Raw genomic sequence first — 27,867 nt, 5'->3', positions numbered from 1 at the left:
GACAGCTTGTTGTGACGGTTTCTTTCATTTTTATTTCAAGTTTGAGGACTTGCTTGCAAAATACTCAGTGCAGTGCAGATAGCAAACAAGTGTCTTTAGGATGAACTGAGCTGATGCTGAAAAGATTGAGTCCTCCCTCCAAACAAAGACATTACTTCAAACAATAATCATTTTTTCCCCATCAGACATCATTGCACACATGATAGAACAGCAGAATGTCACTTTATTACCAGGATTCAGAATGCTCCTCTGCCCAGTTTAAAAACCCATAATGCACCTGGGGCACCCAGTGGTGCAGTTTCACCTAATCTGGATCCCAGCTTCGAGTTCCTTCATAAATAAAAACACTTTATTTTATGCCAATTTACAAACCAGACCAACAAATGACTTTTCCCTAAAAAAAAAACAAAAAACATTTGCTTTGTAAAAATGCTATACACCATTCTGTATCCTTGAAATAAAAGTTCTGATTTAAACCCCCCTGGCTCAATCAGGAATCATCTGTTAAAGCCTCAATCAGTAGTTGAAACAAAGCGCTTTCCACCGTTTCATTAAAAAGATGAAATGGGGTTGGAGAAATGTAACCACTGTCAAAAAGTCAGACAGCGGTATGGATGCAAGGACAAACAATCCATGATATCAAAATTATAGTTCTACCAATGTTTTGAGGCTATATAGTGTTAGTTTCCATTTATTTTGTTTACAAACATTGGAGTAAAATACGTTTTTATTTCAGGTTCTGATGGGGTACGACAGTTGAACTAAGCTCATGAGGCATTTATACATTATATTCTTCAATAATTAATGGGTACATATCATTCATTTATAAGTCACAAAATGGATGTAACAAGTACAGATTGAGTTATTCAGAACGTGGCTGACTCCAACAACAAATACAAGCATTGCACCCTATGCAAGTTAGTTACGGTACATTGAATATTGAGCGATGACTTGGCCACAAGTTTGACGCTGGGAATGCATTTGAAAGGGTAGGACTGGAGTTGCAGAATTGGGGAGAGAGCAGTTGTTGAATAGGGGTCATGGACAATCACTCTGCTTTGGTACGCTTCAGTGCCCCAGGAAGCTTATCTTGAAGCCTGAAAAGGGGAAATAATGCTGTACTTCTCACATGTATATACACTGCTACATTAGAGGTCACACTGCATCTAAATACTGCTACATTAGAGGTCACACTGCATCTAAATACTGCTACACTAGAGGTCACACTGCATCTAAATACTGCTACACTAGAGGTCACACTGCATCTAAATACTGCTACACTAGAGGTCACACTGCATCTAAATACTGCTACACTAGAGGTCACACTGCATCTAAATACTGCTACACTAGAGGTCACACTGCATCTAAATACTGCTACACTAGAGGTCACACTGCATCTAAATACTGCTACACTAGAGGTCACACTGCATCTAAATACTGCTACACTAGAGGTCACACTGCATCTAAATACTGCTACACTAGAGGTCACACTGCATCTAAATACTGCTACACTAGAGGTCACACTGCATCTAAATACTGCTACACTAGAGGTCACACTGCATCTAAATACTGCTACACTAGAGGTCACACTGCATCTAAATACTGCTACACTAGAGGTCACACTGCATCTAAATACTGCTACACTAGAGGTCACACTGCATCTAAATACTGCTACACTAGAGGTCACACTGCATCTAAATACTGCTACACTAGAGGTCACACTGCATCTGGTAAGACGAATCCTTTCGGATGGTTTAACCAAGACGAAGCTACTGATGATGTGTGCTCCTGCATGCCATGTAGAAATTATATTGCCAAAAACCAGAACATGGGAGTTCTGTGATTTCACCTCATCTACATATTGATGGTTAGAAAAAGGTGCCCTTACTTTGCAAGTGTGACTTCAACTCTGGTGCGAATCAGTTCAATGTATTTATCAATCTGGGTCTGAAAGAGAACAAACTGTTATACAACACAGGTTCATAACAAACAGTAATTGTATGTAAAAACAAAGTTCATTCTTACTTTATTTTTGTCATAAACCGGAGGCGTGCTGAATAAGATGACATCAGCTGAGAAACAGAGTGAACTCTGGTTAGGCACATATGCATCTCTGGAGGTTTCCAGATAGCGTGGGACACCTCTAACATGATATTTCAACAAAGCTACAGTATTCATTGAATACTATGGACCTGTTTAAAGAGCAATATGTTACTGTACCTCAAGGCAATTTTAACCATGTCTACTGTACATCGTTCAGACCTTGTCCCCTCCCCACCCATCTTTAGAGTAAATGTAAGTCTGATTGCTCCTCACAACGAGCAATTACTTAGGCAGAAGTACAGATCTGTACAATACAAGAACATAGACCAGGGATGGGCAACTTTGATGGGGTGCCCCCCTAAAAACCTGAACTCATGAGGGGCTGCTGTTGGCGTGTCTGAGTACCCACATGTGCACACACCCCATTTTTGACATTTACATTTTAGTCATTTAGCAGACGCTCTTATCCAGAGCGACTTACAGTAGTGAATACATTTCATGCATTATTTTATTTTTTTGTACCCCCACATCGCGAGCGAAACATTTTAGGAACCCACCTCTTGACAGCAGGGAGAAATGTTTGAGTTAACTTTGAGCAATTCTACACATTCTGCCATGGGGTGAAGAGAAAACGTGGCCATTTTAAAGCAAGTTTCCTGCAAGTCTAGGCATTTTGCCATAGGGTGGAGACAAATGATTGCAGTTTTTAATATGATACCTGAGTGAGACTGACTAACAAAAGCAAATGGGGGGGCCCCCCAGACAGTAATTCAACCATGATAACAAGTTTAGATTGCTGACCGCTAGAATAATTTAAAATGTAAAAATGTTTAGCTGACAATGGGCTAACTGAGTGACTATCAGTGACTGACATAAGAGAAACACCACAGATGCACAGGCACATTTCCACCTTGTGTATTCTACTATTCTAACTAAGCTGAAACCCTGACGGAGTAAAACATTTAAGCGGTAAGTGAATTTTGTTGTTGTGTAATCTGAGGGCAGCCAGTTGCCCATCCCTGACACAGGACAACCTACACAGCCCCAATAGTTATTAAAACATGACATGTAATGAGAAGTCTAGGTTCCTAGAGGACCGTAAAAAAAAGCAGATGTGCATTATTAGAACATCAAGTGTCTACGTGACCGGGTGCAGAACACTCATTTGTGAGCATTAGACAAATGGAAGACTGGACAGTGTGATTCTTACCCAGTATGAGGATTGTGATACCATTGAAGACAGCTCCCACATACGTCATCAGCCACATAAAACCAGCCAGCTGCAACAGAGGGACCAGAACATTTCAGAAAACTACCACACCTTATGGATAAACGTCATGACAAGAATAAGGACCACATTTTCCTTGGCCACTATAGATCAATTGAATTATTATCTTCTTATTCAAACATTGAATGTGTTTGATATGAGCGTCCCACAATGTTTAGCCTCTATAGGAACTTACTGTTGGAAAAACACACTAGCTGCCTTCAGCTGTGTAATCCACTCCTTCCTTCATCTGATAAACTCTTAATCCCTCATTTGAACATCTGCCAGACATTTCTTTCTCTGCCACCACATGACAACTTTTCAGGCTTTCTTAGTAACAATACATAATAGAGACCGACTTCAGTGTTGTGAAAAAATATCTCCAAAGACAACTGACCACAGTTTATATAGACCAACAGCTCTTAAGGTGTGCAAAACACTACTTTTTATTTTTTACAATTCTAAGCACCTTTAAGTCAATTTCCCATCCAGTCAACATAAACCATAATTTTGACCCAAGAGCATTACCATTCAGCCCAGTAGATGAAACTGGTGAGATTCACAAAACTACTCCCCTTGCTATACATGCCTGACAGAAGATTCTACATCAAGCACTTCTAGAATGAATCATTTAGAGCCAATTGAAGACCATAGCATTGGAAATCTCCCAGACTGCAGTAGCTTATAGCCTGATGAACGTTACCTTGAGTGAGTCCACCAGGTCCTCCACCAGCAGCAAGTGTCTGACCTGTTTAACGGCTCGGTTCACATAGGTCAGGAACACATCCACATATTTACGGAACATCTCAGGCTGAACAGTTAGGTCCTGCTCCATCAGACCCCTGTGGGAGAGAAAGCATCACAGTCATCACCTAACAATCTAATCAGACAATGACTCCAAGGGGTCAAGTTCAATACGAGTAGACTCAGTTCTAATAATATATATCCTTGTTTCCCCATGTTCCAACATATCCCAAGCTGAGCGGTCATACTTGAAGGGGTGGCCCTCTCCAGACTTCTGCACTGCCTGAATGACAGACTTGTAGATGCGGAAGGTGATTGTGACACAGAGCAGGGCAAGGAGCAGGTAGGACAACACACTGATGACGCTGAAGGTGGCCAGGGACAGAAGGACCAGCAGGGACATGCCAAAGGCCACCGCAGACTTCTTGGGATCCCGCCAGTACACCAGCTCCATCACTGGATGAGGGACAAATAGGATGGAACAGGAGAGAGAGAGAATTAATTCAAGCCAAACCTGACTGTCAGATGATCACAGATGTCATTTATAAATCCTAATACTGAAGGAAAGTTTGGATGAGAAACCTGAGAGCATAAAGTACCCAATTTCCCTCATATGATCTCAGGTATGACCATGATCATGTCAACATGCAGTTCATTCTAGTTGAATGAGTCATGGCTGTGAGGATTATCCATGTTACAAGACACAGATCTCAGATTTTCTCAGGGTTCAAAATAATGGAAGACATGTTCAACTCCTTTTCTCCTTGAGGAACTGGACCAATTGACAGTGCTCCATTAGTTGGTCACGTCATGTTAGTCTACTTCTCCATAGCACCAGGGCATCAGTCCACAATCAACACTGAAAAATTATTTCCCTCAGTTTTCGGGTGAGCGCAACTGGTGGTTATCCTGAAAAATTGGTAATCCAGTCCACGGTCTCATATCTAGTGAAATTTAGTGGGGACCTTCATTTCATTCATAGTTGTCCTAATTCAGGAGTTGTTCACACTTTCCCAATGGGCTGTAGCCTGCAGCCAGGGTTTTTGTAGTCTAGTGTCAAGTTGTTAGGAATGGTGCCAAAAACACACGCTTCGACACAAAATGGCCCCTCATCTGTTAACCTGTTAGGGCTAGGGGGCAGTATTGACAAGGCTGGATAAAAAACATACCCGATTTAATCTGGTTACTACTCCTGCCCAGTAACTAGAATATGCATATAATTATTGGCTTTGGATAGAAAACACCCTAAAGTTTCTAAAACTGTTTGAATGGTGTCTGTGAGTATAACAGAACTCATATGGCAGGCAAAAACCTGAGAAGATTCCATGCAGGAAGTGGCCTGTCTGACAAGTTGTGTTTCATCTGGGCTCTTTTTATTGAAGATTTAGGATCTTTGCAATAACGTGACACTTCCTACGGCTCCCATAGGCTCTCAGAGCCCGGGAAAAAGCTGAAGGATATCGAGGCAGGCTCTGGCTGAAACACATTATCGCTTTTGGCAAGTGGCCGCTCAGAGTACTGTGGGCTTAGGCGCGTGCCCGAGTCGACCGAATGCTTTATTTTCTCTCCTCTGTTTACCTAAATGCAGATTCCCGGTCGGAATATTATCGCTTTTTTTATGAGAAAAATGGCATAAAAATGGATTTTAAACAGCGGTTGACATGCTTCGAAGTACGGTAATGGAATATTTTGAATTTTTTTGTCACGAATTGCGCCATGCTCGTCACCCTTATTTACCCTTTCGGATAGTGTCTTGAACGCACGAACAAAACGCCGCTGTTTGGATATAACTATGGATTATTTTGAACCAAACCAACATTTGTTATTGAAGTAGAAGTCCTGGGAGTGCATTCTGACGAAGACAGCAAAGGTAATAACATTTTTCTTATAGTAAATGTCACTTTTCTGAGTGCTAAACTTGCTGGGTGTCTAAATAGCTAGTCGGTGATGCCGGGCTATCTACTGAGAATATTGCAAAATGTGCTTTCACCGAAAAGCTATTTTAAAATCGGACATCTCGAGTGCATAGAGGAGTTCTGTATCTATAATTCTTAAAATAATTGTTATGCTTTTTGTGAACGTTTATCGTGAGTAATTTAGTAAATTCACCGGCAGTGTTCGGTGGGAATGCTAGTCACATGCTAATGTAAAAAGCTGGCTTTTGATATAAATATGAACTTGATTTAACAAAACATGCATGTATTGTATAACATAATGTCCTAGGGTTGTCATCTGATGAAGATCATCAAAGGTTAGTGCTGCATTTAGCTGTGGTTTGGGTTTATGTGACATATGCTAGCTTGAAAAATGGGTGTCTGATTATTTCTGGCTGGGTACTCTGCTGACATAATCTAATGTTTTGCTTTCGTTGTAAAGCCTTTTTGAAATCGGACAGTGTGGTTAGATTAACGAGAGTCTTGTCTTTAAAATGGTGTAAAATAGTCATGTTTGAAAAATTGAAGTTTTTGCATTTCTTTTTTTGAATATTTTATTTTTGCATTTTCTAATTAAGAACATTCAAAACAAGTGAAAATATGTTAGACAACAAAGGACAAAGTGACGGTAACAGACGAGCGTAATAAAACATAAAAATTATATATACGGGCATACATAATACATGATACATAAATCATAATAAAATAAATATTAATAATAATAAGACATTGATTCATATGGTCACCTGCTGTAAGCTACATATTATACATTACGTGTGAAACATTATATAGAGATTCAATCAATGTGGTGTGGGGGGAGATTCTCCATATAGTCAATAAAAGGTTGCCAAATTCTGTAAAATGTCTTTAACTTATTCCTCAAGCAGTAAGTGATTTTCTCCAGTGGGATACAACTATTAACTTCCGATAGCCACATTGCCACTGGCAGGGGGGAATCCGATTTCCATTTCAAGGAAATACATTTCTTGGCAATCGCTAGCAATATTTCTGTTAGCTTTATAGTATGGCTTTGCCTAAGATTGGTGTTAGTATAGTTACCCAGTAGGCAGACCTCGGGGTCTAAAGGGAATGCAACCCCGTGGATTGAGGATATGGTATCGCATACCCCCTGCCAGAAACCATGTAGTTTTGAACACTGCCAAGTGGAATGGAGGAATGTTCCTTCATCTGAGCCACATCTAAAACATAGGGAGGAGATATCAGTGTTGAACTTGTGCAGTCTAGATGGGGTGATATAGAGCTGATGGAGGAAATTAAACTGGATCAATCTGTATCTGGAGTTCAATGTGGATGTAACACCATCCCTGCATAGGTCACTCCACAGGCCCTCATCAAGATCAATACCCAGATCTTTTTCCCATCTAAGTCAGGGTTTATCTAGCTCAGGCAGTGTTAGTACTGACATTAGAGCATCGTAAACACGGGAAATGGTCTTGAATAGTGGTTGGTCTGCATGGCAGAATTGTTCAATAGGTGACATCTTAGGTAGGTTCCATTGTCCCTTGAGAGTCACCCTAATAAAGTCTCGTAGTTGTAGGTAGCTAAAGAAGTCCCTGTTAGACAAGTGGTATTTCTGTTTCAGCTGTTCAAAAGACATAAGAACTCCCTCCTCATAAGTGTTCCAGAAGAGTGATCCCCTTATCAGACCATGGTCTAAAGTTACTATTCGGGAAAAACATAGGGATCAATCTATTGTTCCATAAAGGGGTTTTAGGGGAGAGAAATCCCCCTCGTCCGAACAGCTCATGCAGTTTACACCATGCCAGGACAGAATGTATGATTAAAGGGTTGTCTGTGATGGTTTTTATAGATTTTCTGTCCCATTTGTAAAACAATTCTGCCCCTGTGTCATCATTCATCTCAAGCTTTTCAATGTTCAACCATGAGGGGGAGGGACCATTGTCAAACCTCTGAGCCAGAAACCTAGACTGAGCAGCCCAGTAGTACATTCTAAAATTGGGGAGGTTTAAGCCCCCTTGACCGTAATCCAGGGTCAGTTTGTCCAGGCTAACCCTCGGGGTTTTGCCATGCCAGATAAACCGTCTGGTCAGCTTGTCAAGAGAGGAAAAGAATGCTGCGGGCACAGGGATAGGGAGAGATTGAAACAAATAAAGGAATCTGGGCAGGATATTCATTTTAATCACATTGATTCTACCCAGTAGGGTGAGAGGCAAGTCCATCCACCTACACAGGTCACCCTCCACCTTCTGCAACAAGCCGGCCAGATTGAGTTTATAGAGGTTGTTCAGGTTACCATCCACCATTATGCCCAAATATGTGAAGCCCAGAGGCGACCATCAAAAAGGAAACTTGTGCTTGATGGTATGATGGTCAAAGACAGACAACGGTAAGATTGCGCTTTTATCGAAGTTAACCTTATATCCAGAGAAAGAGCTATAACACTGTAGTAGGATCTTTAAGTGAGAGAGGGAGTGTTCTGGGTTTGTTAGAAATAAGATAAGGTCGTCCGCAAAGAGTGATAGTTTATGGGTATGGGGGCCCACCTCAAAGCCATGTATGTCCGGGCACGATCTAATAGCCTCAGCCAACGGTTCGATGGCGAGGGCAAAGAGGTGGGGGCTAATTGGGCAACCTTGTCTGTTCCCCCTATAGAGAGGGAAAGAGGAGGAAGTAATCCCATTGGTAGCAATCCTAGCTTTAGGAGATTTGTAGAGTGATTTTATCAAATTTACAAAAACGGTACCTAAACCAAACTTTTCCAAGACGCGAAAGAGGTATGGCCATTCAACCCTATCAAAGGCCTTTTCAGCGTCGAGGGAGACTGCGACACTAGGTATTTTGTTTTTGTTAGCAAGGTGAATTATATCAAAGAACCTTCTGAGATTATTGGAGGACAGTCTATTAATTATGAAGCCAGTCTGATCTGGGTTGACCAACAGGGGAAGACATGACTCCAGTCTCTTAGATAGCATCTTGGTGACCAGTTTACAATCTGTGTTAAGGAGAAAGATTGGTCTATAGGAGGCGCACTTTAGCGGGTTTTTCCCTTTCTTGTGGATTACAGTAATCACTGCTTGAGAGAAAGACTCTGGAAAGCAGTTGTCTTCCCCGGCTTTTTTAAGTACCTCCATGAGGTAGGGGACCAACAGCTCCCTAAATTCTTTATAGAACTCTGGACGGAAGCCATCCTCCCCAGGAGATGTATTAGAAGGTAAGGATTTAATGGCTTCCACCAATTCAGGAACAGAGAAGTTTTCACTCAGGCGCTCTCTGTCTTCCTCTGACAGGCATGGGAGGTTGAGAGAGGAGAGAAAGGAGTCGATCTCCGACAGATCATCGCTTGATTGGGAAGTGTAGAGGTCTTCATAGTATTTCTTAAAGGTATTATTAATTTCGGTAGGGTCGAAAGATCTCATTAGTAAGGGTTTCTATAGCATTAATTGTCCTCTTACTTTCCTCTGCTTTCAGTTGCCATGCCAGTACTTTGTGAGCTTTCTCTCCAAGCTCGTAATAACGCTGTTTTGATTTAGTGATGGCCCTCTCAGCTTGATATGTGTTCAGAATATTATATTTCAGTTTTTTATTTACCAAAAGCCTATATAGATCTTTAGTCGGGCCTCTTTGGTAGGTTTTTTCCAGCTCAGAGATTTCAGATTCAAGGACATTCAGTTCCGCACCGTATTTTCTCTTCAACCCTTTAGTATAGGAAATGATCTGTCCCCTCAGATAGGCTTTCAATGTGTCCCAAAGAATGAAACTGTCAGGAGCGGAGGGTTTGTTTGTCAAAGTAAAAATATTGATCTGCTCTTTGATAAATGCACAAAATTCTGGTTGCTTTAGGAGTGTAGGATTTAGTCTCCATCTATATGCTCCGTTTACCTTGTTAGGAATGGAGATTGATAATACCAGAGGAGAATGGTCGCTAAGCAATCTGGGGAGATACTCGATATCTAACACTATGAAACAGTTGGGTCGATAGTAAAAAATTATCTATGCGTGTGTGTGTCTTGTGTGGGTGTGAATAAAAAGAGTAGTCCCTATCTTGTGGGTGCAACTGTCTCCAGATGTCTAGTAAATTAAGATCTTTCATGAATGACATGGTGAGCTTGGCGGCTTTGGTAAGAAGGGAGAGTTTATCCGAGGACCTATCAAGGACTGTATCTAAACAAAAATGTAGATCTCCTCCATCCAGTAGCCATCCTGGTGGTGCTTGAGCGACCTGAAGGAAGACATTCTGTATAAACATATGGTCATCGAAGTTAGGAGCATAAATATTCAGCAGGGTCCAAGACTCTGAAAACATATGCCCCTGCACCAAAACAAACCTGCCCGAGGGATCAGAGATGGTGTTGTTGACGCAGAAGTGGATGTGTCTACTTATCAAAATTGCAGTTCCTCTTGCTTTGGAGTTAAAAGAGGACGCAAAAACTTGTCCTACCCATTCCCTCTTCAATTTCTTGTGTTCGCTGGCTGTAAGATGTGTTTCTTGTAGGAACACAATATCGGCCTTCTTAAGGTATGTATAGACTCTTTTCCTTTTAAATCGGGCTGTTAAGGCCTTTTACGTTGAATGTGACATATTTTAGTGGATTAAGCATAGGTTGGGTTTGAAATATGTAACCAAATGGAAATCTCTCATATGTAAATAGTCAGGAAATGTTTCAACTTTGGTTTGAACACAGAAGTGACCTATGTGCCTCTTTAGGAAGGAAACAACAATAAACATGGAAAAAAAAGGGGAAAAAAAACCCACCCACCCCGATTGTCAGACTAAAACAACAATCCCAACAATCAAACATGAATACACTTGTAGAGATACGTTGCTGCTCGCTTTCCACCTTACTCTTACTAGCTAAACCTTGGCGTAAACTAAAACCTGCGAGCTCTCTAAATTGAAAACATTGTGAATAGGCATTTATGGCTGAATAATTACTGCCCACGGTAAGGGCTGCTTGAGTCTCTTTTCGGGAGAGGAGAAACATAAATGGGGGGGAAGCGGTGGGCCTAAACCCACTTATTGCTTCGTCCAGTGGATATTGACTAAACCAAAATATAGTCTCCTGTAAATGTAATAGAACTCACCCCGGGGAAAAACGGTTAGTTGAAAATGTACAAATACAATTATAGCGACCGGATAGCGGGGTAGACGGATCCGATATCAGCAGATCAGTCCAGATAAGAGAAAACAAACAGATTGGATCTTATCCCCCAGAGAGACCGTTTTTCGTCGCGGTTCGGTTCGAGGAAAGTGAATACTTCTCCCGGTGTGTTGAAGATATGGCATCGGCCTTTGTACTGAACTTTCATCCGCGCAGGGTGGATGAGGTAGCCGGTGATGTTCTTCTCCTTCAGTGCTTTGGCGGCAGGTCTGAACTGCTTGCGACGTCTGGCGAGATCGGCACTCATATCCGGGAAAAGGCTGACCCTCTTGCCATCGAAGGTGATGTCCCCTTTGGCTCTTGCAAGTTGCAGTATCTTCTCTCTGTCTTGGAAACGGAGGAACCTGACCAGAACGGCACGTGGGGGCTCCTCTGGCCGGGGTTTCGGCGCTGATGTTCTGTGGGCGCGTTCGATTTCCAGCGGCTTGGTGAAGTTGATTATGCCTAGGACATCCGGGATCCATTGAGTGAAGAAGCGGACCGGGTCACGGCCCTCGCTGTCCTCTTTCAATCCCACCACATGGATATTACTGCGTCTGCTCTGGTTCTCCATCTGGTCTACTTTGTTTTTGAGGTAGGCATTATCCTTCTGCAGTTCTATCAGAACCTGGTCATGTCGAGTGACGGTGTCCTCAACTGTGCTAATGCGCATCTCGGCCTCGTTCTCAGAAGGAGATCATTCATGGAGGATTTCAGGTCGAAGGAAGAATGGAGTTCAGCCGATTTCTTGTCAATTTTCATAGATAGACCTTTGTTACCATCCTGAATTTCCCGGAGGAGGGTAGCCAGCATGTCTTGCGAGGCTGCCGAGAGCAATAGTCTGGAACCGTCGTCTGAGATATGAGGGCTAATGCTAGACTTGCTAGCTGTGGCGTTAACGTTGTCTTGGGATTCAACGACGTTTTGGTCGTCCTTCTTGCCTCTCGGTCGGAGGTCCATGGCTCTTTGGGAAGGTAAGTATTTGACAATTTATCAGCCGATGTTAGAATATTGTTTCAACGTTGTTATTTAGGTAATAATAGGATAAATTTCAAGAGCTCGTTTGTCAACGTCTGTTCAGCTCCGCTGCATCACGTGTCTCCAAGTTTTTGCATTTCTAAGGTTTTTGAATAACGCGCCACGGGATTACACTGGCTGTTATGTAGGTGGGACAATTTGGTGCCACCTATCCTAGAGAGGTTAACTTGATGCCAGTTCAGGAAGCACTAGGCTACATCAATAGCTGGGTTTCCATGTGAATATTCTAAAATCCACATTAAGAAGATAAACACATTGTCCCACCATTGGTGCGTTTCCACTAGGGTTGCAAAGTGTCAGAAATGACCTGGTAAATTCCCTGAAATTTTCCATGGGAAGTTAATCCCTGAAACTTCTGAACTTTGGCTTAAATTCATCAAACAAGTTAGCGTATAATAGTGAACCTTTTTTTGTGGGATACACAAGGCAATTCTAGGTCTTGTGGCATATTTTGGTTAACCTCTTGGGGCTAGGTGGGACGCTAGCGTGCCACCTGTGGTGCACTCCATCAACAGCAGGTGCATTTCAAGAGCGGCAAATTTGAATCCAAATAAATGTCAAAATTCAAATTTTTCAAAAATACAACTATGTTACACCATTTGAAAGATAAACATCTCCTTAATCTAACCACGTTTTACGATTTCAAAAAGGTTTTACGGCGAAAGCATAAATTTAGAGTATGTTAGGACAGTACATTTACAAGAGTTGTGTGTAATGTTTTGTCAAGTCAAAGACAGGGTCACCAAAACCATAAAACCAGCTAAAATGATACACTAACCTTTTACAATCTCCATCAGATGACACTCCTAGGACATTATGTTAGACAATGCATGCATTTTTAGTTCTATCAAGTTCATATTTATATACAAAAACAGCGTTTTACTATGGCATTGATGTTGAGGAAATCGTTTCCCTCCAATAACCGGCAGTCAAGTCAGCGTCAGAAATTAAATAATTAAAATTAGAAAACATTGTTAAAATATTATATTGTCATTTAAAGAATTATAGATTTACATCTTTTGAACGCAATCAACTTGCCAGATTTAAAAATAACCTTACTGGGAAATCACACTTTGCAATAATCTGAGCACTGTGCCCAGAAAAATACGCGTTGCGATACAGACTAGACGTCATGTTGGGGAGATCTAAAATCGAAAATACTATGTAAATAATCCATTACCTTTGATTCTCTTCATCAGATGTCACTTCCAGGTATCACAGGTCCATAACGAATGTAGTTTTGTTCAAAAAAGCTCATCATTTATGTCCAAAAATCTCCGTCTCGTTAGCACATGATGTAAGCCAGCCGGACTTCTCGTCATGAACGAGGGGAAAAAATATATTTCCGTTCGTTCAAACATGTCAAACGTTGTATAGCATAAATCATTAGGGCCTTTTTTAACCAGAACATGAATAATATTCAAGGTGGACGAATGCATAGCCTTTTATAACGTATTGGAACGAGGGTACCCAACATGAAGTAGCGCGCCAGGTGTCTAATGGGACATCACCGTTCCATGGCTCTTGTTCGGTCAGATCTCCCTCCAGAAGACTCAAAACACTTTGTAAAGGCTGGTGACATCTAGTGGAAGCAATAGGAAGTGCCAAAATATTCCTAAACCCCTGTGTCTTTCAATGGGATAGCTTTAAAGTCAATACAACACATCAGGTATCCACTTCCTGTCAGAAAATGTCTCAGGGTTTTGCCTGCCAAATGAGTTCTGTTATACTCACAGACACCATTCAAACAGTTTTGGAAACTTTAGAGTGTTTTCTATCCATATATAATAAGTATATGCATATTCTAGTTACTGGGTAGGATTAGTAACCAGATTAAATCGGGTACATTTTTTTTATCCAGACGTGCAAATGCTGCCCCCTAGACCCAACAGGTTAAACTATCCCCAATTCGATGGAATTGCAACCCTCTGCATGCACAGTGCATTCTTCCATCACATGTGCAGTGCACTCTTCCATCACATGTACAGCTGATTCTCAAGATCTTGCACAGTAATAAGATGCTATTGAGCCCACACTACTACACTGTCTGAGCCAAGGACTACATGCTTTCTGGTAAGTTTTCATTACAATACTGGGTGGGGTGAATATATTTTATATGACATGATTTTTTGTTTACTAGTAAATAGTAGCCTACAGCAAAGTTTGTTTAAATCAATTCTAACTTGTTAACAACTTCTGCTAGTTAGTTTTTGCTACCATGTGGGTTTTAGCTTGCTTGAGCCTGCTAACCGAGGAGTGTTAATTCACCCGTTTCCATACGTTTCATTTTAAAACATTTAGCTTACAAAAGGAGTTGTTTACTCTAACTGCTTAAGTATTTATCTGTACATGGAATTGTATTTTTTTTTTTACTCATTGTTTCCTAATCGTCACAGGAAGTTGCCACAGGCACTATCTGATGTGTTGAGACATTTCACTGCAGCTAATGTAGAAGGAAAAGCTGTGTACATTTGCAAATGCTGTGCCAAATTCTGTGAAGAATGCAACAAAGATGCAGAATCATCTGGCCAAGTGCATAAAGTTCCATAAGCGCTCACAACAAGCAACCTCTGACCAAAGTCCCTCTACTTCTATTCGAGGTGAAAATGATGAATCAGACACCTTATCGATAGCAACAGCTCATGGTCCTCCTGGAATCAGAAGTTTTTTTGGACTCAATGGAGGAAGGTAGTCAGAAATGCTGATGAACGTCTTGCTCGAGCGGTGTATGCAACTGGTTCACCTCTGAGGCTCACATGCAATGTGTATTGGAAGAGATTTCTGAATGTTCTTCGCCCAACATACACTCTTCCAACCAGACATGCTTTAGCTACTCATTTGCTGGATGCAGAGTTCAACAGAGTTCAAGTGAAGGTCAAGCAAATCATAGAGAAAGCATACTGTATTGCAATCACCTCTGATGGGTGGTCGAATGTTCATGGGCAAGGAATAATGAACTACATCTTGTATTCTACAAGAGCAGACACAAGGGACAACAGACACACCAGTCTCTACATTGATGACTGCCTTCAGCTCATCTGTAATGACCTAAGACCACAGAAGGTTTTGCACTGGTGACAGACCAAGCAGCTTTCATGTTCGCAGCATTGTCTAAAGTGGAGGAGTCCTACCCTCACTGGTGTTATGTTTGACAGTCTCCTGGAGGGGAAGGAGTCTCTTCAAGAAATGGCCATATCAGTCAGCTGATATGGACAGCCGCATCAAGAGGATCCTCCTGGATTATGCATTTTGGGAGAGAGTGGTAAGCAGCCTGAAACCTATAGCAGTAGCCATTGCACGGATTGAGGGAGACAATGCCATCCTGTCTGATGTTCAGATTGCTTGCAGATGTAAGAGAAGAAAGCCGTACTGCCCTGCCCACTTCACTGTTGCTCCAAGCAGAAGAAACTGCAGTTCTGAAACACATAAAAAGCATGAAGACTTCTACCTGAAGACCATACATGCCGCAGTGTACATGTTGGAGCCCAAGTATGCTGGCAAGAGCATCCTGTCTGGTGCAGAGATCAACAAGGCCTATGGTGTCATCACTACCATGTCTCGCCACCTTGGCCTGGATGAGGGCATGGTTCTTGCCAGTCTGGCGAAGTACACTTCCAAGCAAGGGTTTTGGGATAGAGATGCAATATGGCAGTCGTGCCAACATATCTCATCAGCCACCTGGTGGAAGGGACTTTGTGGATCCGAGTATTACCCCTGTTGCCTCCATCATCCTACAAATCCCACCAACATCAGCTGCCTCAGAGCGCAACTGGTCCTTGTTTGGGAACACATAAAAGCACGCAACAGACTGACCAATACAAGGGTTGAACAATTGGTGGCCATCTGGGCAAATGTGAGGCTTTTTGAGCCTGACAACAAGCCATCCTCAACAAGGTTGGAAAGTGAGTGAAGATGAGGCCTCAAAAGTCTGATGTTCAAGAGGTGTGGACATTGAGGAGGTCCAGGGAGAAGACATGGAAGCCTGAGAGGAAGACAACCAAAGCTTTAGTTTCTAGACTATCATTTTACAGATGCATGTTGAAAATGTTTTTTTGGGGAGATGCGATGGATCATTGGGGCTCATTCAATATTCCCTTTTGTTGTTCAGTGAAGTCATCCCATGTGAAGAGTCAACTCAATTAAAAAGTTCAATTCGTAACTAAATCGTTTTTATTTCTATTGGAAGGATTTAATAAATTTGCAATTATGTCTACTTAACACAAAGGTAAAAGGTTTATGTTTGTCTCCATATGATATGGTAAATAAACTCAGCAAAAAAGAAATGTCCCTTTTTCAAGACGCTGTCTTTCAAAGATAATTCATAAAAACCCAAATAACTTACAAGATCTTCATTGTAAAGGGTTTAAACACCATTTCCCATGCTTGTTCAATGAACCATAAACAATTAATGAACATGCACCTGTGGAACAGTCATTAAGACACTAACAGCTTACAGATGGTAGGCAATTAAGTTTTCATAACTGTGACCTTAGGACACTAAAGAGGCCTTTCTACAGACTGATAAACACCAAAATAAAGATGCCCAGGGTCCCTGCTCATCTGGGTGAACGTGCCTTAGGCATGCTGCAAGGAGGCATGACTGCAGATGTGGCCAGGGCAATAAATTGCAATGTCCGTACTGTGAGACGCCTAAGACAGCGCTACAGCTGATCGTCCTCGCAGTGGCAGACCACGTGTAACACTTGCACAGGATCGGTACATCCGAACATCACACCTGCGGGACAGGTACACACCGTCCCTCCATCAGTGCTCAGACTCTCCGCAATAGGCGGAGAGAGGCTGGACTGAGGGCTTGTAAGGCCTGTTGTAAGGCAGGTCCTCACCAGACATCAGCAGCAACAACGTCGCCGACGGGCATAAACCCACCATCGCTGGACCAGACAGGACTGGCAAAAAGTGCTCTTCGCTGACGAGTCGCAGGTTGTCTCACCAGGGGTGATGGTCGAATTCGCATTTATTGTCAAAGGAATGAGCGTTACACCGAGGCCTGTACTCTGGAGCGGGATCAATTTGGAGGTGGAGGGTCCGTCATGTTCTGGGGCGGTGTGTCACAGTATCATTGGACTGAGCTTGTTGTCATTGCAGGCAATGTCAACGCTGGGCGTTACAGGGAAGACATCCTCCTCCCTCATGTGGTACCCTTCCTGCAGGCTCATCTGGACATGCTGCCAGCCATACAGTACTGCTCGTTCTGTGCGTGATTTCCTGCAAGACAGGAATGTCAGTGCTCTGCCATGGCCAGCGAAGTGCCCGGATCCTGTTGGATCAGAGGGTGAGGGCGAGGGCCATTCCCCCCAGAAATGTCCAGGAACTTGCAGATGCCTTGGTGGAAGAGTGGGGTAACATCTCACAGCAAGAACTGGCAAATCTTAATACAGCTGGTGGCCACACCAGATACTCACTGTTACTTTTGATTTTGACCCCCCCCCCCCCTTTTGTTCAGGGATACATTATTCCATTTCTATTAGTCACATGTCTGTGGAACTTGTTCAGTTTGTCTCAGTTGTTGAATCATATGTTCATACAAATATTTACACATGTTAAGTTTGCTGAAAATAAAACAGTTGACAGTGAGAGGATGTTTCTTTTTTTGCTGAGTTTATTTCCAATGCAAAAAACCTCTACATTTAAATGTGAGGTAATATTAATTCCCATATATTCCCACGGAAAGTTTACACCCCTAAATATTCCCCAAAATGTGCAACCCTAGTTTCCACAAAATGGACTTGTTGCAGATAAAAACCAGTGCGTGATGACAGTGCACGCAAAAATGTACTTCTCCTATTAAGTTCTCATATACCGAATAAAGTTCTCAAGTTCAATCTGTTTCCATCGTATTTTAAACTATTTCCCGATAGTTGTCAAAAAAAATAAAAATAAATATTACATTAAATAGCAAATGTGCCTATTCTGGTCTTGGCACGTGTGCTCTAGCCTACAGCTTGCAGATAATGTGCGGGTAGGCTAGCCTACATGAGATTACTATGGCTAAGAGCAAGAATATTTTTTTTGTCAGAAAACGGTTGCCAAGCATCAATCAGGTCACCAGAATAAGACCCTCAGATATTTATTGGAAAGCAGCATCGAGCTCATCACTGAACATTCACCACTCTGTGAAGTCCATGAATTATATAATCTGTAGTCTAATAAACTGCATGCTTTTCAAGTCGTGGGAGGACCACACGCCATATCGTCGCATGACTCCCAAATTTACGATATGGTTATTATATCAATATTTGTGCATAAAAGCATTTCCACTGACCATATTTCACATACAAAAATACAAATAATTCACACAGAAAGATACCACCACGCCTAATGAAGAAATTCTGTCCGCATTTATAAAATTGTACCAAAACTTTGTTTTATATGGTATGACTTTACTCCAGGGGTGAAAGGCGGTCCAGTACAGCATCCCGGCAAAATACATAGTGGGGGTACACTTTTTGGTGTTGTCTAACAGATGTCTATTTCCATTCACCACTGTTTGGAGGCCCGACATATATTGTGGGTGGATGAACGAACATGCGCGAATCCTTGTAAACGAGCCCTTTGAAATTAAACTATTTATACACATGATCATTGAATATTAGGGATATCACAATGTCCTTGTGTTTGAAAGCATACCATGCTTAAATGGGAACACACCGGGCTTAAATGGGAACCTTAACCTTTTAGGGCTAGGGGGCAGTATTGACACGGCCGGATAAAAAAAACATACCCGATTTAATCTGGTTACTACTCCTGCCCAGTAACTAGAATATGCATATAATTATTGGCTTTGGATAGAAAACACCCTAAAGTTTCTAAAACTGTTTGAATGGTGTCTGTGAGTATAACAGAACTCATATGGCAGGCAAAAACCTGAGAAGATTCCAGGAAGTGCCCTCTTTGACAAGATCTTGTTCTTCTTGTCTCCGTTTATTGAAGACTGAGGATCTTTTGCTGTAACGTGACACTTCCTACGGCTCCCATAGGCTCTCAGAGCCCGGGAAAAAGCTGAATGATATCGAGGCAGCCCCAGGCTGAAACACATTATCTCGTTTGGATAGTGGCTGGTCAGAGTACTCTCAGACTCAGGCACGAGATGTTTTTATTTTCTCTCTTTGTACGTATACACGCTTTCCCGGTCGGAATATTATCCTTTTTTTAAACGAGAAAAATGGCATAAAAATTTATTTTAAACAGCGGTTGACATGCTTCGAAGTACAGTAATGGAATATTTTGAATTTGTCACGAAATGCGCCATGCTCGTCACTCTTATTTACCCTTTCGGATAGTGTCTTGAACGCACGAACAAAACGCCGCTATTTGGATATAACGATGGATTATTTGGGACCAAACCAACATTTGTTATTGAAGTAGAAGTCCTGGGAGTGCATTCTGACGAAGAACAGCAAAGGTAATAACATTTTTCTTATAGTAAATGTGACTTTAGTAAATCTGATTTTGGTGAGTGCTAAACTTGCTGGGTGTCTAAATAGCTAGCCCTGTGATGCCGGGCTATCTACTTAGAATATTGCAAAATGTGCTTTCACCGAAAAGCTATTTTAAAAATCGGACATCTCGAGTGCATAGAGGAGTTCTGTATCTATAATTCTTAAAATAATTGTTATGCTTTTTGTGAACGTTTATCGTGAGTAATTTAGTAAATTCACCGGCAGTGTTCGGTGGGAATGCTAGTCACATGCTAATGTAAAAAGCTGGTTTTTGATATAAATATGAACTTGATTGAACAAAACATGCATGTATTGTATAACATAATGTTCTAGGGTTGTCATCTGATGAAGATCAAAGGTTAGTGCTGCATTTAGCTGTGGTTCGGGTTTTTGTGACATTATATGCTAGCTTGAAAAATGGGTGTCTGATTATTTCTGGCTGGGTACTCTGCTGATATAATCTAATGTTTTGCTTTCGTTGTAAAGCCTTTTTGAAATCGTAAAACGTGGTTAGATTAAGGAGATGTTTATCTTTCAAAGGGTGTAAAATAGTTGTATGTTTGAAAAATTTGAATTTTGACATTTATTTGGATTCAAATTTGCCGCTCTTGAAATGCACCTGCTGTTGATGGAGTGCACCACGGGTGGCACGCTAGCGTCCCACCTAGCCCATAGAGGTTAACACCCCAGCCATCCTACAATCCAAGCTTGATGCCCGCAAAATCTGGACCCCTACAAATCAGCCGGGCTAGACAATCAGGACCCTTTCTAAAATTATCTGCCAAAATTATTGCAACCCGTATTACTAGCCTGTTCAACCTCTCTTTCGTGTCGTCTGAGATTCCCATAGATTGGAAAGCAGCTGCCGTCATCCCCCTCTTCAAAGGAGGGGACACTCTTGACCCAAATTGCTACAGACCTATATCCATCCTACCCTGCATTTCTAAGGTCTTCGAAAGCCAAGTCAACAAACAGATTACCGACCGTTTCGAATCCCACCGCACCTTCTCCGCTATGCAATCTGGGTTCAGAGCTAGTCATGGGTGCACCTCAGCCACGCTCAAGGTCCTAAACGATATCGTAACCGCCATCGATAAGAAACAATACTGTGCTGCCGTATTCATTGACCTGGCCAAAGCTTTCGACTCTGTCAATCACCACATCGGCAGACTCAAGAGCCTTGGTTTCTCAAATGATTGCGTCGACTGGTTCACCAACTACTTCTCAGACAGAGTTCAGTGTGTCAAATCGGAGGGCCTGTTGTCCGGACCTCTGGCAGTCTCTATGGGGGTGCCACAGGGTTCAATTCTTGGGCCAACTCTTCTCTGTATACATCAATGATGTCGCTCTTGCTGCTGGTGAGTCTCTGATCCACCTCTACGCAGACGACACCATTCTGTATACTTCTGGCCCTTCTTTGGACACTTACCAACCCTCCAGACGAGCTTCAATGCCATACAACTCTCCTTCCGTGGCCTCCAACTGCTCCTAAATACAAGTAAAACTAAATGCATGCTCTTCAACCGATCGCTGCCTGCACCTGCCCGCCTGTCCAGCATCACTACTCTGGACGGTTCTGACTTAGAATATGTGGACAACTACAAATACCTAGGTGTCTGGTTAGACTGTAAACTCTCCTTCCAGACTCGCATCAAACATCTCCAATCCAAAGTTAAATCTAGAATTGGCTTCCTAGTTCACAACAAAGCATCCTTCACTCATGCTGCCAAACATACCCTCGTAAAACTGACCATCCTATCGATCCTCGACTTCGGCGATGTCATTTACAAAATAGCCTTTAATACCCTACTCAACAAACTGGATGCAGTCTATCACAGTGCCATCCATTTTGTCACCAAAGCCCCATCTACTACCCACCACTGCGACCTGTACACTAGTTGGCTGGCCTTCGCTTCATAATCGTCGCCAAACCCACTGGCTCCAGGTCATCTACAAGACCCTGCTAGGTAAAGTCCCGCCTTATCTCCGCTCACTGGTTACCATAGCAGCACCCACCTGTAGCACGCGCTCCAGCAGGTATATCTCTGGTCACCCCCAAAGCCAATTCCTCCTTTGGCCGACTCTCCTTCCAGTTCTCTGCTGCCAAATGACTGGAACAAACTACAAAAATCTCTGAAACTGGAAACACTTATCTCCCTCACTAGCTTTAAGCACCAGCTGTCAGAGCAGCTCACAGATCACTGCACCTGTACATAGCCCATCTATAATTTAGCCCAAACAACTACCTCTTCCCCTACTGTATTTATTTATTTTGCTCCCCATTATTTATTTCTACTTTCTTCTACTACAAATCTACCATTCCAGTGTTTTACTTGCTATATTGTATTTACTTTGCCACCATGGCCTTTTTTGCCTTTACCTCCCTTATCTCACCTCATTTGCTCTAATTGTATATAGACGTATTTTCTACTGTATGTTTGTTTTACTCCATGTGTAACTCTGTGTTGTATGTTGTCGAACTGCTTTGCTTCATCTTGGCCAGGTCGCAATTGTAAATCAGAACATGCTCGCAACTTGCCTACCTGGTTAAATAAATTAAATAAAAAATATGTAGACCTGTTGCTAGCTAGCAGGAGCAAATAGCTTTATCACTACTTGCATGTCATTATGGGACAGGGAGCTTTAGCTATCATTATTCCAAGTAATAATTTAAGACTGCAAAAATCTATAGGACAAGTAGTGTAAAGCTAATACAGTCATCAAGGCAGGACTCACTAACTTCATTCATACTGACAAATAACAAATGCCACATTATCCCTGTCAATAGGCCTAGTTGCAGTAGGATGCAGAGCACCCTGCCTCTCTCCTGATTCTAGTAGCCTGGTTGTAGTTTGTTTTAGACTGACAGGATGTTCATTTCTGGCTCAAACTACAATCCTTTGCTCAGATGTTGTGTGTGATTATTTCTTTTCTCTACGATCTATTTAACTCTCCTCTCCTGTGTCCTGCTCCCAGAGATCAACTAAGTGCTATTCACCAAGCATGGACTCAGCTGATTCGCTCTTGTGAGAAGAACCATCCTACTGCAGTTTGAACTAGCCCTGCCGTCACTATTAAATAATGAAACATGTTCAATTTGGTTTAAATAATGCAAAAACAAAGTGTTGGAGAAGAAAGTAAAAGAGCAATATGTGCCATGTAAGAAAGCTAACGTTTAAGTTCCTTGCTCAGAAATTTCTCTATACCATTTGTATTTCATATACCTTCGACTATTGGATGTTCTTATAGGCACTTTAGTATTGCCAGTGTAACAGTATAGCTTCCGTCCCTCTCCTCGCTCGAACCAGGAACACGTCGACAACAGCCACCCTCGAAGCAGCGTTACCCATGTAGAGCAAGGGGAACAACTACTCCAAGTCTCAGAGCGAGTGACGTTTGAAACGCTATTAGCGCTCACCCAGCTAACTAGCTAGCCATTTCACATCGGTTACACCAGCCTAATCTTGGGAGTTGACAGGCTTGAAGTCATAAACAGCGCAACGCATTGCGAAGAGCTGCTGGAAAAACGCACGAAAGTGCTGTTTGAATGAATGCTTACGAGCCTGCTGGTGCCTACCACCGCTCAGACTGCTCTATCAAATCATAGACTTAATTATAACACAGAAATACGAGCCTTAGGTCATTAATATGGTCGAATCCGGAAACTATCATCTCGAAAACAAAACGTTTTTCCTTTCAGTGAAATACGGAACCGGTCCGTATTTTATCTAACGGGTGGCATCCCTAAGTCTAAATATTCCTGTTACATTGCACAACCTGCAATGGTATGTCATAGTTTCATAAAATTCTGGCAAATTAGTTCGCAACGAGCCAGGCAATGAACGCAAGAGCAGTGACAATTTCATGTTAGCAGGCAATATTCACTAAATATGCAGGTTTAAAAATATATACTTGTGTATTGATTTTAACGAAAGGCATTGATGTTTATGGTTAGGTACATTGGTGCAACGACAGTGCTTTTTTCGCAAATGCGCTTGTTAAATCACCCGTTTGTCGAAGTAGGCTGTGATTTGATGAGAAATTAACAGGCACTGCATCGATTATATGCAACGCAGGACACGCTAGATAAACTAGCAATATCAACCATGTGTAGTTAACTAGTGATTATGTTAAGATTGATGGTTTTTTATAAGATAAGTTTAATGCTAGCTAGCAACTTACCTTGGCTTCTTGCTGCCCTCGTGTAATGGGTAGTCAGCCTGCCATACAGGCTCCTCATGGAGTGCAATGTAAGGCAGGTGGTTAGAGCGTTGGACTAGTAACCAGAAGGTTGCAAAAACAAATCCCCAAATCCCCCCTGAACAAGGCAGTTAACCCCCGTTCCTAGGCTGTCATTGAAAATAAGAATGTGTTCTTAATCTGACTTGCCTAGTTAAATAAAGGTGTAAAAATTATTTTAATTAAAAAACAAAAAGGACTAAAACATTTTTTTTTTTTTAATTATGGAAAAAATGTAAAAACAAAAACGGCTAATCGGTGGCAAAAAATACCGATTGTTATGAAAACGTGAAATCGGCCATTCCGATTAATCGGTCGACCTCTGGCCAAATAGTGTTAGTTGACACGCCAAATAGTGTTATTTGACACACAAAGACCCAAACGGCATTCCATAGTATGAGAAATCGTGGTTGAGAATGAAACGACTGAACAAACAGCACAGCAAGTAAGTGAAAGAAATAGGTTTTGTTTTACTGATAAATGGGGACATGCGTAAATGCCAACAAAATAACTTTTTGGTCAGTGTGGTGTGTGTAACCTTTATTTAGCTAGGCAAGTCAGTTAAGAACAAATTCTTATTTACAATGGACGGCCTACCCTGGCCAAACCCGGACAACGCTGGGCCAATTGTGCACCGCCCTATGGGACTCCCAGTCACGGCCGGATGTGATACAGCCTGGATTCAGAAGCATGCGTTGATGGCTTTTGGCATAGTTGGAAAAGCGTTTATTTCTGGACTGCAACATTGTATGATTTCTCCCCCCACAGCACTATATTTAGTGTAACCTACCTATATTTACACTATCCTTCAAATACTGAGCAACACATTTACCATTTGTCTCCGTACTCCATAAGTGGCAAAACACTAAAATGATGATGATCTTTGTTCAAATGTATATGCATGAAACATACATTATGGAACACATGCCTCACACTCAGTCATAGTAAGTGGAAATCAAAAGCTGACAATCTTATTGTAGAGCACATTGTGTACATTTTGCCAAGCTGTTTTTAGCTTCTGAAGCAGCCAAATGGCCTTTCACAATAGCTGGCTAGGCTAGTCAAACTGTAACATGGGAGAGACTGCATGGACATGCCTGGTGCCCAAAATGATGACATTTGAAGCAAGAGTCGAGTGGAGAAGAATGAATTTGGTTCAGTTAGTCCTCCTGATGACCCCTTCCCAGCTAGTTAGTTATGCCTGTGCCTAGAAACTTCAGAGTGATTTTGAAACTTGTCTGCCAAAATTGGGACTGTACAGAATCAGTCATTTTGTAGGAATAATAGTTTTACAAAAAAGTTTAAGATAGACGTTAATCCCGTAGTTGTGATTGTCACCTAATGTACTACAAAAAGTGCTTTAGCCGTCATCCTGGCCTGATATCGGCTACACCATCTTAGCTACTTCCCTCCCCTTAATGCGGAGCGAAGGACACTGTGCCCCAGGATTTGCAGCGCAAACTCTCTCCATTGAGCAGTAGACCATCACAGTGACATCCAGATGCTTACTACAAGGTATTTCTCCCTCGCCCATCAAAATAAACATCACTTACTTTTCCACGTAACTAGTGCCATGCGGCTGCTGGTGCCAGTAGTTCTAGCTGGAAGGGCTGATCAGAACGACTGACTGATCCTAATCGTCTCCACACGGCTGCATGACACACGCCATCCATTTGGGCACCAGGCCTGTCCATATAGCCTCTCCCCTGTAATACTGGCTAGCTTTCAATAAATTGGCTAAGCGGTCAAGAGAGTTACCTCTACATACGATCAAGACTAGTCACATTACATGCTGCATATTTCAGGTGCAGTCGAGCTGATCAGAGGAGAGGCATAGGGCATGAGGGGAAAAGGCATAGAGGCTGATATTTATCTTATTTCTGTCATCAGCTCGGGTTTTATATTTAGATAAAAGCAGGACATTGGCCAACTTCATGACGAGGGGTATGTACAGGAGTTCTGACTGGTTTAGGAGTTCAGCAAATTTGCCTTGAGCATACAGTGTTGAAATTTACTAATGAGAAAAATGTGCAAGAATTGAAGATGCCAAAAAGAATGTCATAAGGTTTTACCGTATATACAAGAAACATCGTTTCTTGGCTCACCACTTACATTTTCTTGACGAAACCACTGAGCTGACAAGGTTGGTTTGATTAATGAAAGCAACCATGCCTTCCTTGGTCCAATCATTGTCAGTGTGATTAGAACCATTTTAAACGCATTCAAATAGGGCCATGTGCTCGCGGTCGTTGCTACCCGGGATCCTCGGTATGTCCCTACACTGATAATACACTGATAATACCGTGGCTACATAACGTTGGTCAGAGATCAACTCGGTGAACAAACGACCTATTGTGGGCTACGGAGCTACTCAAAAATACAAAAGGTTTTCTCTGGTCTTCGGCCTTTGCTAGCTACCAAATTATCCAAACAATTGCTTTATGGTATGGGCAGTTCACAACACTGCTAACCAGCATAGAGGGACTAACGTTACCTAGAATATAATAAACCAATAACTAGCTAACGTTAGCCAACATGAGTCCTGTTCAACATGTGATCAAATCGCTCTGAGGCATCGTTAGCATTCACACACACGTAAACCCCCCACGACATCAATTGTTTGAACATGAATTGCATACGAGTGTGGTTGAGCTGAGCTCGAGCTTTTACGGTCAAAATGTTTGCATTCAAAATAAAACTATTCCAAAAAATGATTTTCCTACCGGAATATGTAGTTTCTTTTGTCGATGAAGCGTTCAGAGAGGACGAGATCTGTCCAGACTGTGTCATCGGATCTGCCATTTTTGGGACGATTTCTACCCAGACAACGAGACAATCAAAATAAACGTTGTAAAATCGAAGTGCGTAGTTAGCTAATATGTTATGTTTAAAATTCTTTCGGATTTTTAACAGATGACTGATGCTAAATTGACTCCTCAAGCCTGTTTGACGCCTTGAAAATGATGTTTCGGAGCACAACGACGGACGTGCCTTCACCACGAAGGGGGGCTTGGCTATAAAGGTGTGGTCTCAATATGGTCTAGTCAGTACCATTACCTTTACCGCATATTTATACAGTGGCTTACTTATGCTACTCTTTTATAAATCATTGTTAAAAAATTCCTGAGTTCGTTTTTCCTATATCCATAAAATAACCTTACTAATCACCCAGTCAATCAACCAATCACCTCAAGAACCCCAGGGGCTCTCCCAAGTATATTCCCAGGGTTTACTACCTACCCCCTTGTGTGTGTGTGTGTGTGTGTGCGTGTGTGCGTGCGTGCGAGAGGGGATTATTATCACACATATTTTTTACTGAAATAGAAAGAAAATATATAATTTAAACAATAACCGAAATGGGGACCAATTACTATTTTTTGACAAGGCTTTGTGTCACTGAAAAACCCAGAATGTAGATTCTGTTCTTCATTCAGGGGCAACAACAATGCCTTATTATTTACAAAAATGTCATGGCACCGGTAGGCTGCCGTTCTCTGAGCATCACAAGGCTGTATAGCTGCCATTTTTATTTCAGCTTTTGCTTCTGATGGTTTGTTGCAGAGGAAGTGCAGACATCTGGATAGGAATCATATAATTAGTGGCTAGAAAGCAGTAGTCGAGACATACAGTGCTGCGATGGATGCAATTGGTGTTTCCTACTCGAACCCATTGGAGGACTACGAGATGATTCACCGAATCGGTAGTGGTACATACGGAGACGTATTTAAGGTAGGCCTATTTGAAATAAACCATGCTTTGATATTTTGCAGTCCTTTAGTGAGAATGATGTCTCCTTCGTAGGCTACGGGATTTGTATCCACCCCCTGAATTCTAAGATAGTTTTGATATGGCTGTACCTGAGCAGACGCACCTGTTTGAGTAAATGGTTAGTCATATCTGGAGTCTGTTCTATGTTGACGGGTTGCAGTCAACGTTTAAAAACAGAATGTGATGGTTTTATTAATCAAGAGTGATATAACTTTTTTTATGATTAAAAATGTTTTAAAAAATCCTGATTATAA

General features: G+C 41.9%; 2 protein-coding genes across 2 annotated transcripts in view; one reads left to right on the top strand and one right to left on the bottom strand.

Annotated features, from left to right (window-relative positions):
* Positions 1–6: 6 nt before the first annotated feature.
* On the bottom strand, positions 7–26,922 carry LOC106563750 (reticulon-3-B). The gene is made up of 7 exons (XM_014129588.3): positions 26,569–26,922; positions 4,303–4,510; positions 4,014–4,152; positions 3,254–3,323; positions 2,026–2,072; positions 1,889–1,947; positions 7–1,097 (listed from the first exon to the last, which is right to left on the bottom strand). Exons 1-7 carry the CDS (start codon positions 26,645–26,647, stop codon positions 1,049–1,051), a joined length of 651 nt encoding a protein of 216 aa, XP_013985063.1. The 5' UTR covers positions 26,648–26,922; the 3' UTR covers positions 7–1,048.
* Positions 26,923–27,324: 402 nt separating this feature from the next.
* Positions 27,325–27,867, top strand: part of LOC106563748 (mitogen-activated protein kinase kinase kinase kinase 2) — a 28,277-nt gene continuing 27,734 nt past the window's right edge. Inside the window, exon 1 of the mRNA XM_014129585.3 lies at positions 27,325–27,574. Within this exon, the coding sequence (XP_013985060.1) occupies positions 27,482–27,574 (93 nt within the window). The 5' untranslated portion in view covers positions 27,325–27,481. The remainder of the gene's footprint in view (positions 27,575–27,867) is intronic.

This window comes from Salmo salar, chromosome 11 (genome assembly GCF_965601325.2).
Source record: "Salmo salar chromosome 11, fSalSal1, whole genome shotgun sequence".
In the NCBI taxonomy this organism is placed as follows: Eukaryota; Metazoa; Chordata; class Actinopteri; order Salmoniformes; family Salmonidae; genus Salmo; species Salmo salar.
The sequence above is the reverse complement of the archived record's forward strand: the minus strand, read 5'-3'. Positions and strand labels throughout refer to the sequence as shown.

Bases quoted from the DNA above. Each gene is read 5' to 3' on its own strand.
- LOC106563750 (XM_014129588.3), bottom strand. From the start codon at position 26,647: ATGGCAGATCCGATGACACAGTCTGGACAGATCTCGTCCTCTCTGAAC. The intron at 2,073-3,253 runs GTAAGAATCACA...TCTGTTTCTCAG, and splicing joins TATCACAATCCTCATACTGG to CTGATGTCATCTTATTCAGC. The intron at 1,948-2,025 runs GTAAGAATGAAC...GTTCTCTTTCAG, and splicing joins CGGTTTATGACAAAAATAAA to ACCCAGATTGATAAATACAT.